The sequence below is a fragment of the Protopterus annectens genome, chromosome 7.part1 (assembly GCF_019279795.1).
Source record: "Protopterus annectens isolate FY-2018-M chromosome 7.part1, PAN1.0, whole genome shotgun sequence".
NCBI classification, from domain to species: Eukaryota; Metazoa; Chordata; order Ceratodontiformes; family Protopteridae; genus Protopterus; species Protopterus annectens.
The window spans coordinates 135,213,431-135,233,808 of record NC_056740.1 but is presented as its reverse complement, the minus strand read 5'-3'; the positions used below and the strand labels follow the sequence as shown (position 1 = coordinate 135,233,808).

Below are 20,378 nucleotides of genomic sequence, written 5' to 3'. Positions count from 1 at the left end.
GTAAATTTGTATCCTTTGAAGTCTGCAGTAGGCAATTACTGATGCCAGGCATTTCGTGAATACTCTGGGTGCAGTAGATAAGACAAAGGGCAATGCAGAGAATTGATAGTGGATTGAACCTGCAAGAAATCTGAGGTATCTTCTGCAGCTTTGTCTGATTGGGACATGCAGGTATGCCTCCTTGAGGTCCAATGTTACCAGCCAAGACTCCTTGCCCAGCATGGGAAGAAGCTGCTGTAAGGTGAGCATCTTGAATTTTGGTACGAGTAGAAATGTGTTTAGGATGGATAAGTCCAAAATGGGTCTCCAGTCGGTTCCTTTCCTTGGTACCAGGAATAGTCTGGAATAAAAACCTTGACCTTGTTCGTGAGTAGGTACCTCTTGAATAGCTTTGATGTCCATGAGCTTTGAAATTTGTATTTGAGCCTCTGCCCTTTGATTGTGTGGCAGGTTTGGCATGCCTCTCATTTTTGGAAGAGTGTGAAAATGAAATCTGTAGCCTCTGTTTATAATGTCCAGGATCCATTTGTCTGTTGTGATAATATGCCAATTTTTTTGTAAATAATGCCAGCTTTCCTACCAAGGGTGCTGCCAGCTGAGACTTGCTTGGCATGCAAAGGAGAAAGTCATTGGGTTTGTTTCCTGTATTGTTGTGTACTGTCTTCGCCACCTCTTGGTGCTGGAGTTTGCCATTGTCTGCCTCTATATGATCCTTGAGATTGTCCTCTGCCCCTTGTGTGCCTGTATCTACCTCTTTGGGGCTTGTCCGTGGCTGGAAAGGACCAGTTTTTTGAAGGCCAATTTCTGCTAAAACGTGGTGGTTGAACCTGTAGAAAAGCTTTGACAGTTTGCATAGATTTAGCTTTTTCTTCCATTTTCCGTAGTATCTCCTCAGCATTAGTACCAAATAATACATCCTTTTGTAAAGGAGCATCTAGTAGTTTAGCTTTAACATGATCAGGCAAGGTTTGTTTCCTAAGCCAGGCATGTCTACGAATGACTGATCCTGTAACAGCAGCTCTACTTGAGGCCTCTAGAGCATCATAGCCACATTGTAAGATGTGTTTACCCACTTGTTCTGCACTATGCATCATATCCTGCAACTCCTTCAAATCTGGTTGTTCAGGTTGTGACATTTTATTCCTTAATTGTGATAACAGAAACTGCTGATATTTAAGCATATGGAACTGACAATTTAAGGCCCTCATGGCTAGGGTGGCCGAGGTATATACCTTTTTTCCCCACCTTTCTAAGGATCTAGACTCTCTTTCAGAAGGTAGTGGATTCTTAGCAGTAGAGGCCTTCATTCCCTTGGGGCCTTGAGAAATGGTTTCAGGGTCAGCATTATGGCTTTTGTAAAGAAATTGGTGAGAGTTAGGAACTCTGTAGTACCTATCAGGCTTGACTGGGGCAGGAGGCAGGGAATCCGGATTAAGGCAAGCCTCCGAGTAAACATCATCAAGTATGTCCAAGACAGGAGGTATCGCCAGAGGTCTGTGCTGAGGTAGCAAAAGAAATTCCCCAAGTCTTTTCTTGGAATCAGAAAAGTCTTGGCCTTCCCAATGGAAGTGTTCCCTCAAGGTATGCAAGATTTCCCCAAAAGAAAAATCCTCTGGGGGAGATACAGAAGGAATGGACTGCTCTGCATCAGAATCTTCAAAGGGGGAGTACGAGTGTCGCTCTTCATCAGAATGTTCTGAAATAATGGAGCCCTGGTCAGAAGAGGGAGAATCTTCCTCCACTCTGGGTCTCTTGTCCGGAGGGGGTTGGGAACCCCTGATAAAAGAGTAATTAAATCCTCAGCCATTTTTAGCATCTGCTTTTTAGGCATGGGTTCTGGAGATGGGCCCTGTGCAACAGGCCTCTTGGGATGCATGGCTGATTTGGACTTAGTAAAGGCCTTTATGGAAAAGGAAGATGAGGGTCTAAAGACACCATGGGTGGAAGTGGACCTGTCCACATTAGGAGGCTCAACACTCACAGTGGCTTCGGTAGCTGTAGTCTGGGTATGGGCCGAGGCACCTGCGGTCTCGGTTACAGAAGAGGGAATGGAAATCCTTATGCGGTATTTGCTTCCCACAAGAAATACAATTGTTAACTTTGTCTGACATCGGTCTGAGGCAAGAAAAGTTTCCCCAACGGGGTACTTAGCTTTAAAGAAGACTTCGGTTTCCAAATTTTCGTAATTTCAGGAGCTGGCCGACCGGCACTTGCGAACTACTTCTGCTTCGGGCACCGCGCGGCAAAAAAGACTGAAGAAAATGGCGTCGGCAGTGTCTTATATACCCCTGTCGCACTGACGTCAGGAAAGAAAGACAACCGACGCCGGACCTAGACTTTGGAATTCGGCCGACCGAGGACCCGCCTGACGGCAGGAGAACCCATCTGTTATGACTGCAGCTGTATGCACAATGAACATCTGAGAATAGTTAAATATTTTAAAAATCACTAGTGCTATTAAATAGTACACGCATGGTATTTCCTGGTTCCAAACAAGAGTTATGATGCAATAATCCATCCTCGACAACTACCTCCTCCGTTTGTTCTGTTTCTTCCTCCCTTGTCCTCTGTAAGAGTCGCCCTGTTGTCTCACTGAGTTGTTGCCATTGACCCCATGAAAATCCTGCAAACCAGTTTGATTATTCATGGAAGTGAAGAAACTAGTAGAATTACCATGATCCCGCTTATTAGAAATTCTTTCACTTCTCCTGACATGTGGGTTATCCATACTGATGTCATTGGACGTTCCCGCAATAACAGTTAACAGTTTCAGGGTCATTATCGGTACTGCTTACTATTTGCCCTCCCCCATTTTTACTCACCAAATTATTCTGTGCATTTGTAGGGGGAGAGGGGTATGCCAGACCATGCTCATAATCGTATATTTGTCCCCGTTTAATTTCTTAATTTTAGTTTCTCGAATTTTGTTCAAAGAGGTCTCAGTACTTGAAAACATCTAGGAGTAATCAAATTTATAATGGATAAAGTCATTATCTGCTTGGATATCATTATCCAAGTGAGTCAAATCAACTTTCAGGGCTTTAATTTGTAAACAATAGTCTTTAATCAAATGTTCACTGAATTCACAGCCCTGCCCATCAAACAGGCGCAGTAAGTCTAAATGGAAGGGAGAGTTATGTACGAGACCAGTTGGAAACCGCCACTGTCTCAGCCCCTTTGGTACTTGCTGCCTATTCAGACATTCTTTTAGATACTGAACTTCTAACTAAAGCTTTTTAAATTTAAAGAGCTTCTGGTCGAAAAATTTTTAATTTTCTACAATGATGCTCCGATTAACACCGGAGACACATACTTGTTCATTCATAGTTGTATTCTCAGAGCAAAACAAAATGGAGTTGTTAAACCATTCATTAAGGGAAGGAATTGTACAATTAGTACTTACAAGTCCTTGTCGTAAGTTATCTTGACAGAGCACATCACTGTTGTTGTTGTTGTTGCAGGGTTCCACGTTGGAAGACTGATCAGAACGAACTAAATTGGCCGTAGAAGGAGAGGCATAGGTCAGATCCCTCTAATCCTGTGATCCTGAAATGTGATCAGGGACCAAAGCCCCCAAAGCATTAGCCATACGTCCGTTAAGTTGGTTGGACAGAACATCAACATGCTGAGTGAGAATTTGAATCAGTAATGTTAAGTTCCCAATCATGTGCTGTTCGGTAGATGTACTAATGGGTGTACCAAGACTCTCATTAGCAAAAAGCAGCTGCGACCCAGAAGGAATCTCTACCAATGACAAACGAAACACCAGCAAAATAAGTAATAAAATAACCACCAAAAGGAACAAGAAACACTCCACGCCAGCTGTGTGAAGTAAGCGCTTTCGTTTACTAGAATTAGCAAACTTCATCAGACAAAACACTAATAACATCAAGTCCTTAAATGTCATTAATTAATCACATCATCAAATAATTCAAAAATCCAAGATACAAACCCTGCCCACTTTTAAAAAAACACAAGCCCCAAATGGCCATAGAGAAAACATAATAAATTCATGTAAAACCTAAAATACAAAAACCCACAAGGGTAATAAATGTTAAAAACATAAACATAGCAATAACTACAAAATTGATACACTTGTACATAAGTACAGCCCCTACTATCCCACACATGGATTGCCCATAAATGTACTGAAGGAATCTATTTAGGGGTTATACAGTAAAAAAAAAAAAAAAACATGAGAAAACTGACAATCCTAGCAAGTGCTCTTGTACAAACTAAAGGGACTAGACAATAAACCATTACATGGATTACCCATAAATGTACCGAAGGAACCTATTTAGGGGTTATACAGTAAAAAAAAAAAAAAAGAATGAGAAAATTGACAATCCTAGCAAGTGCCCTTGTACAAACTAAAGGGACTAGACAATAAACCATTACTTAAAGATATACTCGAGGAGGGCTTCATTGCAAGATAATCACAGATTAGGATGCTATCTTCAAAGAACTCTCTCTAACCAAGTTGAAAACCTTCTCAAAGTCAGCTAAAACCACCTGAGCGGGCTCAACTATCCCTTGCAGTCTTGACATAAAGGAGCGCTGTCCTTAAGATATCCTCAATTTTCCAAATTAGTACAAATCCAGCCTGTGTGGGAAAGATACATTTTGACAGAAGAGATTTAATCTGGTGTGCTAGGACTTTAACATATACATAAAGTTGTGCAAACTAAAAAAGCCGAAAAAACAAATAAACCAGAATGGCTTCAGTGGTGAAAAAATGATCCAGTAGGCGTATAATATCATACAATGCACTTTACTGACAACACACACAGAGGAAAAAAAATAAATTAATGAATAATACTAATCCAAATAGACCAAACCCAAGCACCTTCGTCTCCTGTGTAGGAGACATTTTCAAGAACAGAGCATGCTCAACAACTGAAAACATTTATACCATCTTTAATTAAATTTCAAACCAAAACACCAATCATTTTCAGTTTCTACTAATTAATCCATTAGTGTAAGGTGTAATAATTAAAGGAGTAGCACAATAAAATATGCAGTTCTACCACGACCAAACAATACAAATATTAAAACATGTATGTGTGTATACTGTTCATGCAATACAGTCAGTTATCATGAAATATATTAAAAAGTATATAACTAATGTACTTGTATTAGGTTTTACAAGTGCATACACATACGCGCATGCTTATGTAACCTATTCACAAAAAATTATCAATATATGAATAAATAAGCATCTGTATAAGTAAAAGTATAAAAAATGTGTGAGTATATATAACTTATATAGACAAAGAATCAATGTGTTCGACCAACTGTTTGATCTTGTTTTAAAAAATGATTGTATATTTTTTAACAAAGAATTTTTTATTCAAATGGTGAGTATTACTATGGGTTCCCCTTGTGGTGGCCTTTATGCTAATATGGTGATGCTACAATGGGAAAAGAGAGTTGTTTTTAAATCACATTTCTTTAACTATTGTAGAATGTATGTCAGATTTTTGGATGATATTTTCATCTTTTGGGTTGGTCCAAGGGACCTTATTGATGATTTTTTAATTTATATTAATAATTCAACACCCTTTCTTAAATGTACCCACAACATTGGTGAAGAAGAAATTTCATACTTGGATATTAGACTATTAGTTACATACTTTTTAATATATTTCATGATAACTGACTGTATTGCATAAACAGTATACACATATACATGTCTTAATATTTGTAATGTTTGGTCGTGGTAGAACTGCATATTTTATTGAGCTACTCCTTTAATTGTTGCACCTTACACTAATGGATTAATTAGTAGAAAAAGAAAATGATTGGTGTTTTGGTTTGAAATTTAATTAAGGATGGTATAAATGTTTTCAGTTGTTGGGCATGCTCTGTTCTTGAAAAAGTCTCCTACACAGGAGACGAAAGCGCTTGGATTTGGTCTATTTGGATTAGTATTATTCATTCGTATTTTTTTTCCTCTGTGTGTGTTGTCAATAAAGTGCATTGTATTATATTATACGCCTAGTGGATCGTTTTTTTACCACTGAAGCCATTCTGGTTTATATACATAAAATTCCACATTAAGAGAAACCAGGCAATGTTTTGCAGCCAGTGACCAGTAAGGAATCCTTCCTGGGTTTAGAGATGACCATTATTATGGCAGATGTTCAAGAGAAGGTTAATCATCCTGCAAGTCTGGAAAGATCTAAAAATAATCAACAACCCATGGAAAATGTGATACAAGGCTTTTATACAGTTACCCCATCCAGGTCACAGGGTTCACCACAAGGCATACCACCTATCACCTTGCACACCTCCCCTTGAGAAATTGTAGGGAGAACTCTACTCCACTTTTCCAGTGACAGTTTAAGAGGGTTCACTTTGTCAAAGAATTCACTCATCTTACTCTCCCAATCATCAAGCAAAGGACTTCTAAGTAAAGTTGCTCATAGAAGTGATGGGACTCTGGATTAATTCATGATCCCTACTATGGATATCTGTTGCCTGTAAGCCTTGATCTTTTGTCCAGAAACTTACCAGGCCTTTCACCATCAGGCCAGGCCCTCATTTCAGTTGTTTCTAAATACAGCTGTGGGATTTTTGCAACACAGTACACATACACTTGACGATTTGTCAATTTCAAATTTTAACCTGTTATGTGATATATTGAATATTGAGATTTTTCATTTGGAACCCCATGAATAAAGGATATAACAGGAGCTCTTCAAACAAAATAACTGTCTGGGACAGGTGGACCCGTCAGCACAAGGATAATGCAGGACTGCAGGTAAAATTTAAGATTACTGTCCACTATCATGCCTAATAATTTGCTGTGAGAAGTGACTTCAATTGTTGCATTATTAACAGAGAAGATTTTATTTATTTTTCATAAAAGAGGATTTGCAGAAAAAAAAAGAAGTATTTGGGGTGGGGGTTGGGGTGGGACTGGGTGGGGATATATATACCACCACCTTTTTGCTTACTAATCAAAGCCCTGTTAATAACTTATTTCATGCCATAGCTTACAGTGTATGTTACCACATCTTTCTCTCTCTCTTTCTCCCTCCCTGTGTAGTGTTGCAGTACCTCTCAAACTCTCAGTGGAACAATGTCAACAAACAATGGAGGGGGGACAAAGGCCCAAAACACAGGGGCAGATTTTAAATATTGCTCTTATACATTTAGAAAGTTGATAGAATAGCAGGTTTTATGTTAATAAGTATTTTCTGGAGTATACAAAGTCTGCAACTCACATTTCTGTCATTATTTAGCGACTTCACTCCTCGATTTTCCTGAAAAACACACATTGTATGAGAAATAGATATGTTACCACATCTTTCTCTTTCTCCCTCCCACTGTAGTGTTGCAGTACCTCTCAACCTCACAGTGGAACAAAGCCAACAAATAACGGAGGGGGTCAAAGGCCCAAAAATAGGGACAGATTTTAAATGTTGCTCTGATAAATTTAGAAAGTTAATAGAATAACAGGTTTTGTGTTAGTATTTTCTGGAGTATATGAAGTCTGAAACTCAAGATTCTATCATTATTTAGTGAGTTCAATCCTCGATTTTCCAGAAAAACACATATTGTATGAGAAATAGACCAAAAATATGAAGCATAAATCTGAACATTTGAGAGGTTTGCCATCTACAACCAATATAGTCGACATTCAGTACTTACAAATACTTACTGCAGCAGCCTTGGCATAATTATATTTAATTAAGGTTGTTGTGGGGTGGGGCACCCTTCAACAACTAATGGATTTCCTTCATTCGCGCGCGCACACACACACACACACACACACACACACACACACACACACACACACACACACACACACACACACACACACACACACACACACACACACTCACTCGCGGCACCCAAATATATTTGCCATTAACCACAAGCAAGAAAAAATATAAAAGTTATTATTTTTCTCCATATTGGTAACAGTTCACAAAAACACTATATCCCACAAACTGAATGCTTAAGCAGTGGAAAAACAAGGGGCTGAAAAAAGGACCCCTAAGGATCATTATGTGCAATAGCAAGGTGCACAGCCCTGTGGTTTCAGCCCCACTGAATATGATAACTGTCATACAGTTCATGTTGACTGTAGAAATTAGTGTGCTATTAGCTTAAAATCAAAATGCAAAACACTGTTAAAGTTATGAGATTGCTAGTGGGATTCAGAAAAAAAAAATGTGGATATCCACATGACTTTGTTGTGGGCAAGTGCAAACAGGTTGTGGCAGTGTGCGAGCTGTCAGTGCATAGCACTCACCACAGTAATCCCCCCTCACCTCCACCCTGGCTGACAAAACAGTACATGCCCTAGGTCTGCAGCTCTGTGCCGACACCATCACTCAGCATCGCACAAAGTACAATTTTAGTATGAAGAGGTAAAGTAAATTATTTAGCGTCAAATGCTACTTGAGTGCAGGTCAAGGAATTAAACCCAGTATTCTAACTATGAAGTCCAGCAACGTAATCATTATCAAGTTTTCTCAAACTGATTTTAAATAGGTTGTTGCCAGACTCATAAAAATATAAATGGGATCAGATCCCATCAATGGAAATAAAATTCTGCAACTCAACAAAGCAGAAATAAAATTAAACAACATTTGAAAGCAGGCAACATACTCAGGAGAAGAAAATTATCCATTATTTCCTTCTTTGTCAATATTATTTGCATGCATGTACTCTTAAAAGAAAAATGACAGTTTGCTTTAACAAAGAAAAAAAGTATCCTTGACTGTTTAACTTCGTTGCTTTCTAGAGTGCTTTCATCTCATTTTTACCTTCTGCTTTTTGTCAGTAAAGATGAAACAAAACTTGTTAAAGGTCAAAGCAAGGGTATCTGGGATTGGACTTCAGGTAACAATCATCTTCCCAAATTGTACAGCTGTCCACTGTTGGTGACATGGGGCACACTGCAGGAGACAGTTTTGTTATGTATAATTTTTCTGAAAGAATCACTTTTTTTTTTCTTTTACAAGCTGGAATGTGGTTAAACAGGAGCTGCAAGTAAAAACCACTTATACAACAGCATGTATCTTCTTTGCTGCCAGTACACAATGTTTTCATGAAACCAGCACACCTATCTGGTTAACAAATACAGTTGCAAGTTAACACTCCCAGGCATTACAGTGAATCATAATGAGGACCAGAAACTGGACTTTACAATCACAAGTACATTTCCAGGATTTCTGGCTCATTAAAATGGAATTTAATTTTCTAGCTCTGTGAATTTACAAGGATGAAGCCCTGACTATATCCTAGATGACCCAAATTTGATTAGCAACTGGAAGTCTCTGGAAAAACTGGGGGGGGTGAGACTGAGCAGCCTCGCTGAATCTTCAGTCTCAGGGGAAGGAGTTAGCTAGACCCATTGCATTGCTGGCCTGAACTGATGAACCAGGGGAAGGACAGAGCTTGAATGAAGTCATAGTGTCAGTGTGTTGCATATAAGCCAGGGTGCTCATAGCATGGGGTATGCCTCCTTCCTGGACAGCAGCTTATGCATGCATGCCACTGGCTACCATAGTTAGGGGTTAGGCTGAGTAAGGGGGTCTCTCACATAACTGCAGAAAGCAAAGCCTCTCTTTTGCCTCAGGTTTTGGGCCTTAGCCAAAGAACAAATGGGCCAAAGGAATTCTGCTCTGGTTGGTGAATGAATAGGTCTAGCTGATGCCCCTCATGGGAAGAATGACTGGGCTGACTGGTGCTAGGAAGGGGAGCTATTGAAAGTTTACATGATGTAACAAAATACTGAATTTCAATTGTTTTATCATAAAGCAGAGGTCCTACATGTGATGCTAAAGTGACTTGATTAACATAAAGCAAAAAGCTTAGTCCTGAAAGCAGGGTAATAAAAATTATGAGAATAATCTAGGAAATGTGATCGGTCAGATATGATGACGAGAGCTGTCTGTCAATATATTTTTGAAGCATTTAGTGTTCTGTACCAGTTTTAAAGCAAAACTGCAGAATTGTTTTCTTAAAACTATGTAAGAATGTAAGGGTTGTATATATGACTATATGGTAATGCTATCACTTGGGTGCAGAAATCAATCAGAATTTCAACACACTAACAGTATTGCCCAGCAGAATGTATTGTTGCACATTGTGTAACTGAAGGTAAAATGAAAAAGCAATGATACATTTAGAGTAATAATACTGTATAACACTTGTTACAAGATCAGAAAAAAAGAGTGCATGTATAAATACCTAAATCAAGTATTAGAAAGACATATGCTCTGACTATTCTTAATAACTCTTTGGGGCATGGCAGAGATATTTAATACTGACCTCCAACCACATCCAGGCCACGTGCATGCAAATGGTTTTTCTCCTGTGTGCCTCCGCAGGTGGGCCTTTAAATGACTACTCTTGGTATACATTTTGTTGCAACCAGGGAAGGTACACTTATGCATTTTTATCAGTTCTGATGTTGCGCTCTTTTGAAATTTCTGCCCAATGATGATACCTGAATGCCCTTGTGTCCCCTCACCCACGCTTAAAGGTTTTGCAGCAATTGGTACAGGAGCTATTCGAACAAATTTGGGGGACAGACTTGAGTTTGTAGACTGAACAATCTGAGGCACCAATGCATATGTCTGTCCTTGAATGTTAACTAGCAGCTGTGCAATCTTTATTGCTCCTTGTTGCTGTTCATTGAAACCAGAGGTCCCTTCCTGTTTAATCTGTAAAGGTTGTATTTGTAAGATAATTGGCATTCCTCTGTCACTAGGTTCACTTTGGTGTGAGGCAGCACTTTGTTGTTCAGTAGAACAGTGTTCTAGTTTAGACTCACAATCACCAATACTGGGCACAGTTTGGTCATTGCATTGAATTGCAGTATGAGAAAACTGACCAGTAGTCCTCAGTTCCTTGGTCTCATTTTGGAGTTCACATTTGAGGTCATGATTCATATTTTCTTCAAGAAATTCCTCAATCTCTTCAAGTGTTGGCTGAAATGCTCCAGACTCTTCAACATCTGCTGTAAAGCTGGGTACCCCAAAGTTCTCATCTTTCACCCCTGAACTAGCTTCTCTCTTGTCCCACCATGACTGGGACATCTTTCCCAAAGAAGCTTGAGAAAGAAGGTAGTCCAAAATGCTGTCTTGGCTTTCAGTACTTGAAGTGCTTTCATAACTTGAGCTCAGAACCTGGGATTCTGGGCTAGAGCAGGAACGGAAGCTGGATGAATCACTCTCATCCTCTGATAGTGGTGAAGGTTGCATTTGGTAGTGCCCCCCATCTGTCAGCATGTTATATTTGTACCCAGAAAATGAATTTACATGCAGGAATGATTCATCACTGGGAAGCAAATGATCCACCATTCCTAGATCCTGTTTTGCTGTTTGCTGCTCAACATATACAGACACAGTTTGGCTTCAAATGATTCCTAAAGTAAAACAAATGGAAATAGTGAGTTATGCAGCTACAACCTTTTTAGAAAAAGAGCAAATGTATTCAAGCACATTGGAAATTAACAGAAGCAATATACATGCTAACCATGTGGTTACTGTGGTTGCATGATAACCCTACATAGTACTACCAGACTGTGTTAGAGCATTATAGGCACTGGTTCATTTTACATATTAAATGTCTATGTAAACTGAGCCTTAAATCTTTGGTATAACTTGTACCTTTGCTCTCAAAAGATGTGTACTTTCTCTACTTAGACCATACTGTTTTGCTAGATGTAGAACTTTCAATAAAATAAATAACTATGCAATGAATAAGCCCTGAAACTTGGTGCACAAAGTATGTCTTGGTCCAAGTCACTATACACAACTATTTGGCCTCACTGTTAACCACATTAACCACAAATCTAATGGAAAAAACATGAATGTGATCTATGTCCTCTGCAGAGCAATGAGCTGTGCCCCAAATTATTTACACTGTCCCGATTCATGTAATGACCTGCTTCAAGTAACAAAAACATAAGGATTTTCACAACTGAATTAAAACTGTGTGCTCATTCATACTTTGGTTTCCTTGATTAGGTTAAGGCAAGTATGAAAAGGACAAATGCTAAAACTTTAGTTTGTTTGCTAGGAATAAAACTGCCAGCTGTAAGGGAAGTAGTAATCTTGTGTGGAAAAAAAGACGGAATGTGTGTGAATGTATGTATGATGTGTGAGTGCACACAAGCAGGCATGCGTGTGTGTGTATTATACATATGTGCTGCTCAAACACATGACCCATCAAGAAGAAAATACTAGAAAGAATATTTGCATAATATTTCTTCCCAATGTCACTGCTGTTTTAGCTTTGGTCAGAACAGTCAATAGCAGCTTATACTTCAACTTTCAAAAAGTCTTTTAAGTCACTTCTTCCTGCAAAAACTGTTTAAAATATACTCTATTGCACTTTTTTAAGTTTTTGCAGCTTAGTAAGTGTTGAAGGAGTGCTTGTGTTTATGGCCTCTGCTTCGGGTAGTGCTTTTCTGCAGTAAGTTTTACAATATAAATACTATCATTGTACACTGTTATTAGGGTTGTCAATAACAAAATACAGCTTTAAGATTAAATATGTTTCACATTTTAAATCAGTATCAGTCACTCTGTTTAACATCTCAGTAAAAACATAACATAATATGAATCATTAAATAAAATAAAGTTTCTGTTGAACTACAGATGTGCTGGTTCAGTATTCGCTTTCTAAAGGTGTGTGGAGCTCCAGTATCATCTATATTTGGATAGACACAGTGGTAAATGTTATAGACAAACTTGTTAATATAACTGTCTTTTGAGGAACATTATAAAAGTTACAAGCTCCGATTCCGCTCACCAAAATAGATACAAACCACTGGGCTATAGAAATGTTGTTTCAACTATGTATAGTAGCAAACAGCAGTGAGGCCAGCTATAGTAGAGATGATAGCAGAACCAGCCCCCTTAGGACAAATCTCACCCCAGGTGGAAAACAGAGCTCCATATAGCCCAACAAGGGTGGCAGCACCTGGTATTAATTAAGTGCATGATTCAGTATTTCTCATAAGCAGAAAAACAGGCTGTAACACTACTGCAGGTACTGTTCCCAAAGAGAGAAAAACATCAGTGTGCTCTTTGGGCAAACACTTACCTAGCATTGTTAAAGAAACCAAGAATCAGGATTGTACTTTTTCTTCTTTTTAAAACCCGTTTTAAACACATCTGGCAACCACAAAACTATTTCACAAAGGAGAGCCCTCCCCAGATGGAGGGGAAGGAATGAGGGGCTTCTCACACTAAGTCTTGAAAAGAGAGAGACAGTTATGCCACGTGGCTGTAAAGCATGAAAAAACACTAGGGAATGTTGTAGGAAGACATCAGAATCTGCAGAAGAAAACCAAATATATCCTTATGACAGATAGGAATACGGAAAATATAGCCAGCAAAGTGGCACTGGCCACCATGTAATATATTGCTTAAGGTCTTAACCTCATAAATATGAGGTACAAGTTTTGATTCTGACTTCTCTTTGTTGACTAGGCTTATAATAGTCTGCATATTAATAGCCTAGTGTTTATTTATAATCCAACAATGCATAACTCTTTTATGTAGTGAAAATGCCACGGACGTGTTACAAAACTACAATTTAGGGATGTATTCTAGCTTATTAAGAATAACAACGAGCTCTAAAAAATGTATAACTCTTGTAGGCTGAGACATTTAACAGCAGAGTTGCAGAGCTGCAAGTGTGACATTTATTAATTCAGTGAACTAATAGTGCTTACACAGTGTTCTTCATCAGTCATCTCTCTGGCCCAATGTGAAATCAACTATCAGGGAATCATATTATATTGGGAAGGTGCCATCCTTTTAATCCCTGGCCAGTTTAACTGACAGCTCAAATAAAAATAAAGACCCAAAAACTCAAGTCACTGACCACTGACAGTGGTTGAAAACACACTCATCTACCACTTTCTTGATGTACATACTATTAAGAGTTACTAGCTTTTCCCAGTCTGCCAAAAAAAATAGATATATTTATATAAAATCTACTTTGAAATCACGGAATTTCAAAATACCGAAAACCAGAAGATCGAGACCAGAATGATGAAACTTCAATATCCTAAAATTGTAAAACAGAGTCCCAAAATATCAAAAAACAGAGCACAAACATAAACTTTCTACCCTACACCACAAAACAGACACCAACAAATACAAAACAATCCACTACCGACTTCCCTACCTTTAAGCAGGAGGGCAAGCTCCCACACCCCCTATAGTTAATACTACATTGTGAAAAAGGGTAAACTACAACTACACATTTAATATTCTTTACTCACCACATCAACATGATCTCCTGTGTTACTATAAACAATCAATGATTTCAACTTATCACCACTAGCTAAACATAACCACACAACTCTACCTCTCCAAACACAAACTGGTCGATAACTACCACTTCTTTTCTTTACTTTACAGACAAAACTTACAAAAACATCTCCACCAACACCAGGAGCTTGGAACGTAAACTTTGCCATGTTCATTTAATGTATGTTACACAAATCTTAAAGTGACCGAGCAGAATTTCATCACTTACCGATTCACCTTTACATTACAGTTCGGCATTCTGGGACTTGGTATACTGAAGTTTCAGTATTCTGAGATTTTGGTTTAATCGTTTCGGTCTTCTGGTCTTCAGTATTTTAAACTTTTGTGATTTAAAAGTAGAGCCATATATGTGTGTGTGTGTGTGTGTGTGCAATCCAGTAATATAATGGAACTCCATATCACCACATTTAAAATATTTAGACAGTCACTAATGCTCATTTTTAAACCCATTACTCTGTTTTGACTACTACCCTCTTATTCATACATACTTACATATGTATCAGCATGACATGTCATCATCATTACTTTCTTGTATCCACAGCCAACAAAAATTACACTCTGAAAATGTACACCAAAAATATGCAGAAACACTCTGACAGCAGTCCTTTTTAATGTTAATTAACCTCAAAATGCAAATATAAGCTAGGTAAATGTGAATTTTTTTACAATCAACATATAATTTATAGAACATGACAAAAGTCCTTCCCCAGTAGATCAGCTGTCAGTCCACTTCCATTTTTCTGCCACCTTCATCCAAATAATTCTCATGGATGGAGTGATTGGACAGACTTAACTACAGACTTTCTGATCTCAAGACTTTACTCAATTCACTTTATCAAATTTTACTAACATCCATTTACCCTTAAATATACTTATCCTATTAAGAACATGCTATGATGAGGTGATCCACTACAAGTCTCCCCTTCTTTTTTACTTCTTAACATTAAACATGTAGCAACCTTGAAGTATCCAGTAGTTGCATAAATGTATTCTTCGCATTTTGTAGGGAGAGATCAAATTCCAACTCATGGAGGGCAGCTGACCCTCTCACAGCTGTTGTCATAGTTACAGTAGTAGTGCTCTAAGATGGTTTGCAGTTTTTTCAAAATGAAAAAAAAGAATATAAATCTTGGGTTTTAAGCAGTCTCAGCATTTAACTTGTAATGCCTTTTCAACTAGACTCCTACTTTGAAGAAAGATGTTCCAGTAACACATGTTCCTGACTACCTCGCCAATCCACCAAAGGACACAAAATCAAACACAGATGTTGCATTAGCTGTAACCATGGCCAGTGCCTCACCAGTAAATCAAATGAAATACTGCCTACACCTGCAGTCAGCAACCCTTAAACTGATTGCTAGTGTGGGAACTCTCAAAACTATATATATATATATATATATATATATATATATATATATATATATATATATATATATATATATATATATCTATATCTTACATACATACATACACACAGATACATACACATATCAAATAAACATTAAAATGAGTATAGTCTAAGAAATGCACAGTGTTAAAAATCAAGGTAACAGGGGTTCAAGTATAACTCTTCGGGAACACCCGAGTGTTCCTCCACAACCTAGGATGCCACTCCATCCAGGGATTCTGGTAAGCCACTTCTAGCCAAGCAAGTCTGGAAGCAACATCATAGTCCAGCTGATAGTAAGACAGCATTCTGAGCTTAGCTGCAAGCAAGATGTAGTATAAAGAAACAAATTCTGATACTTCAAAGACATGAATATATGCTTAGTTTACTATCAGCTTGTCTCATCAAGGCCAGATCAGTTGTGTCTGGCTACCTAAAAAGACGGGTCTATATCACATTGTTGAATGTTTCTTTCAGCGAATACCTAATTGTTGAACTACAATCTTCGAAAACCATATTCAGCAAACACCCTATTCAGTAAAGGAGAATTTACTGAATTGTTTTAATTGGCCAACCACTGGGAAAGGTAATTTTTTTTTACATTTTCGCAGGGGTGGCTATGCACCCCCCCCCCCACCTTGAGGGCTGTGCACCGCACATCCCTTGCAAACTAAATATACCAACTCCAAGATTGCACTACAGTGACATAATGCATAATCATAGCCAGTTGGCATGTCAATCACATGATGTTCTTTTCAGGCTGGCCAACTAAAACAGTTTGAAGAATTTTTTGCTGAATAGGGTGTTCGCTGAATGAGGATTTTGATGATTGTAGTTCGACAATTAGGTATTCACTTAAAGAAACATTTGATAATGTGATATAGACCCAAAAACATAATACACTAATACATTTTTTATGCAGTTACCCTAGCCTCCACCCTCCATTCTGCTTTGGAGAAAGAGACTCCCCTGCATTAGCTATCTAACGTAATTAACTTTACGATTTATAGATGAAAGCCCTTAACTGATGGAATTATTTATGGAACAAATAAATTAATTTGAACTACTTCCATGGTTTAAATTTCTATGGGCGTCCAGTAGCATTTTCTTTTTGGTTATAATTAACTTCAAGGTCACCAACCTTGGGGCAAGTCTTATCCCCCATCATTGACTGCCTAGTTGGTCTTCAATCTCAAGAGAAGAGGCTTCAAACAGTGGGTATAAAATCAAATAACCAAATAACAAAGACATCTGTGGTAAGATTCCAGAGTCCGTATACCTCAAGGATACTATTTAATAAAAATTGATAACAGTTATGATTAGTAATCAATAAAGGCTGGCAAAACACAAAACTTATTTAACGTGCTGGGAAACATTACAATACTAGTTAAAATGATAATCATTTGCATATGGTTTAGAGTTTACTACAATGCACAGATCCCATTTGTCAAATTAATAAATAAACTTGTTCTGAATGCAGTAAGACATCCCTTCCCAGTTCTTCTCAAACTCTCAATAGCTTCTGATGTCACTGGTACTGGGTTCATTTATTCCAACTCATTTCAGGGCTTTATAAGAGTTTGGTGGATATGTTTTTATTGTCTTCAATTCTGTTTTTTGTTTTAGTATGGCAAATAGCAGATAAAAAAGTTCATACTTATTCAGCTTTTATCCTATGTAGAATCACAGGGGTTTAAATCAGCATGTATCCTGTATAGAATCACAGCGATTCAATCTGTCAGTCACGATAGGTGCAGTGTACAGTCCCACTTTGATTGCTGACAAAAACAAACAGCATGCAGTTTCAGTCTTATGCTAATTATGTAATCCCTTACATGTGACTCTTGTTTAATTTGACATCTCATTTTGTAATGTCAGCTTAATAATCTTCACTATTTATTTACATTTGTTTACCAGGAAAGTCCAACTGGACCAGAAGAATCAAGTTAAGCCAAGATAAAGATATCTACTGGTTGAGATAAAAGCACAAGTAGATGACTGGCTTACCTCATGCTCCTATGCATCATAAAGTCATAAAATTAAAAATATAAGCTTTAATAGTTCCAACTGATGCTTAAGATCTGATTGCATTGGTTAGAGAATAGCAAGGGATCGCTCAACTATCCACATTTCCATTAGATAGAATATTTACAACTTATGTCACTATAAAAAGGGCAATAGTCTCAAAATAACCTTCTTCAGTGTTAAGTACAAGCAGAATACACTAAACATCGAAGGGGAAGACAGTACAACAACTTGCTGGGACGTTTCCTTCCATCATATGTATTGTCGCTAAGGTACCCCTTATTTGTTGTTTACTGTGCTGCTGCTGTGACCCCTTTAGTTGCACTACTTTCATGGAAAAGAACCTCTACGAAAGTAAAAAGTAACACAATCAATAACACAGGACCATCCATGTGCTTCCCTGTTCTCCAATAAAATGTGTTTGAAGACCATGCTTTAGTGATGGAATTGCACATCTCTGGATCCACAGTTACCACAGATTAGAAGCCACCACACTTAAAACATTTGACAGTCACTGATGCTCATTTTTACAGATATTCCTCTGCATTAACAGCTACCACAAAGATATTTAGAGGGCACAGCACTTAAAACAACAATTCAATAGTTAACCGAATCACAGGTTTTCTTCTTTTTTTTACTTTTTTTGTTAAGACACCACTTATTAAACAGTACCTTAATGCAATGTGAGTTTGCACTTATATAGTCACATACTGTTTGTTCACTATGCTACATTAAATAATGACATGTTTATAGGTTCATAGGTGTGTACTAGGCTAATGGCCCTGGAGCCTTTACAAGCCTAGCCCATAGGATCACCTTGGCATTGTGCCACCCAATCTTAGTTCCAGGTGCCTGTTTCGAGTAGAGCCACTGGATGAATTTTCTATTTCCCATCTACTCAACAAGATTTCTCTTGAAGTGGGCCAGTGAGGTGCTCTGCTTGACATGTATGGGAAGTCTATTCCATAGCATGTGGAGTCTCTGGGTTATGAACCTGTCTCTCCAGCATGTTCTGCTGATTGTGGTAATGAGGTTGAGGTCTCTGGAGCATGTGGTACGGAGGGATTGGGATTTCTTTAGATGTAGCATTTCTAACAGAGCTGGGTCAGACATGGCTTTAAGTCAAGCAGATATCACCTCTAAGTAGGCGATATGAGATATTATTGTTGGAGCTTTTTGAGTCTGTCCATATAGGACATGTGTTTAAGGTCTAGGATCCTCTTTGTGAGGTACTTCTGAATTTTAGAATTAATAAATGCAGTAAACAGAGAGGTGGGTACCCAAAAAGGTTGACTATAATGAAAACATAATTATAGCTTAATAGGCCAGTCAATGTTGATAATTTGTGTGCTCTACTGTGCATCCTAGCATATAAACATGATCTAAAGATAACTTAAATGGCAAACCAAGTTCACGAAGAAATTCAAAATGTGTAAATATCCCGTAGCTGATAGTACTCATCGAATATGTCATTTTTGAAGTACATAACATGTATACATTTTCCCCATGACTGCACGTGTGTGCACATACACACAAACACACACACATACCACAGATAAACACATCCATTAATGAACTATTAAATGAAAAAAAAAGGTAAGTTAACCAAAGTACTCTGTCATGGATGTTTCCTTGCACCAAACTAAAATTAACAACTTTTCCAAAGTCATCAGCCAACTTAAAAATGCATTTTTTTGCATACAGTATATATTTTGCTGGAACAAACAATTTTGTAAAGTAAAATGATATCAACAACTTATTTTAGTCAGTACTAAGTAAAATTACAAATGAATAATAAGAAGGAAAATGCAGGGTAACTGCAAGTAAAGAATAAAAAAGAAAAGAAAGAAAGAAAGATAAGAAAAACATGGTCTGAAATCCTGACTTTTATTTCTTCCGAATGTCCTCTGTTTATACAAACTTGTTGCTACTCTGCATTACTATAGCACCATACTGTGGTAGAAAGGCTGTTATATCCAAGCAGCACAGGAATTGTTTCAAGTAACACTTTATCTTATTTATCATTTTTCAGAGCACAGACTCTGTATGCCCCAAGTTTCTTCCTTTTTTAGCATCATCTCCCCACAATATAATTTATGATTTAAATATATATGTATGTATCTTCACCCAGGTTAACATCTGCAGAAGATGCATTTTTAACTCTGCCTATTTTTCCTTAAATCATATGAATGGACTTGATTGTACTTTTTCCACTAAATGCCTTCCCCCTTCTGTGGCCTCCAGGTTCAGTGTGACCGACAGTAACCCAAAACTAGTCAGCTCCTGTCAACATTACAGTATTACCATAACCAACAGCAAAGGACATCCAAGAGAAATGGCGAGTTTACGCTATGTCAGTCACAATTTAACAATATTTAAACACGTTTGCACTTTCTTATTTTTATTAAACAATTTTATATCGCAGTGGAACCAAACAAAAGGCAGCATTACAACCACAAAAAAGTAAAATAACTAAACCTTTGCAGAAATTACAGATAACTTTCATCTCCAAAAAGATATCCTTAATACATATTCGGAGCACAGCTAATAAGAGAGACTGTGTAATTTCACTCGTACAACCTTATTCTGAATATGCAACTTAATCTGAATTTCCAGATTCTTTAACTTAAAAGCTTCGTTTACTTCACAGGTCA

At 37.8% G+C, this 20,378-nt stretch overlaps 1 protein-coding gene across 1 annotated transcript in view; it reads right to left on the bottom strand.

Moving 5' to 3' along the window:
* KLF15 (Kruppel like factor 15) overlaps positions 1 to 20,378 on the bottom strand; it is a 61,732-nt gene that overhangs the window by 40,666 nt on the left and 688 nt on the right. The window contains exon 2 of the mRNA XM_044078593.1: positions 10,291 to 11,389. Within this exon, the coding sequence (XP_043934528.1) occupies positions 10,291 to 11,324 (1,034 nt within the window). The 5' untranslated portion in view covers positions 11,325 to 11,389. The remainder of the gene's footprint in view (positions 1 to 10,290; positions 11,390 to 20,378) is intronic.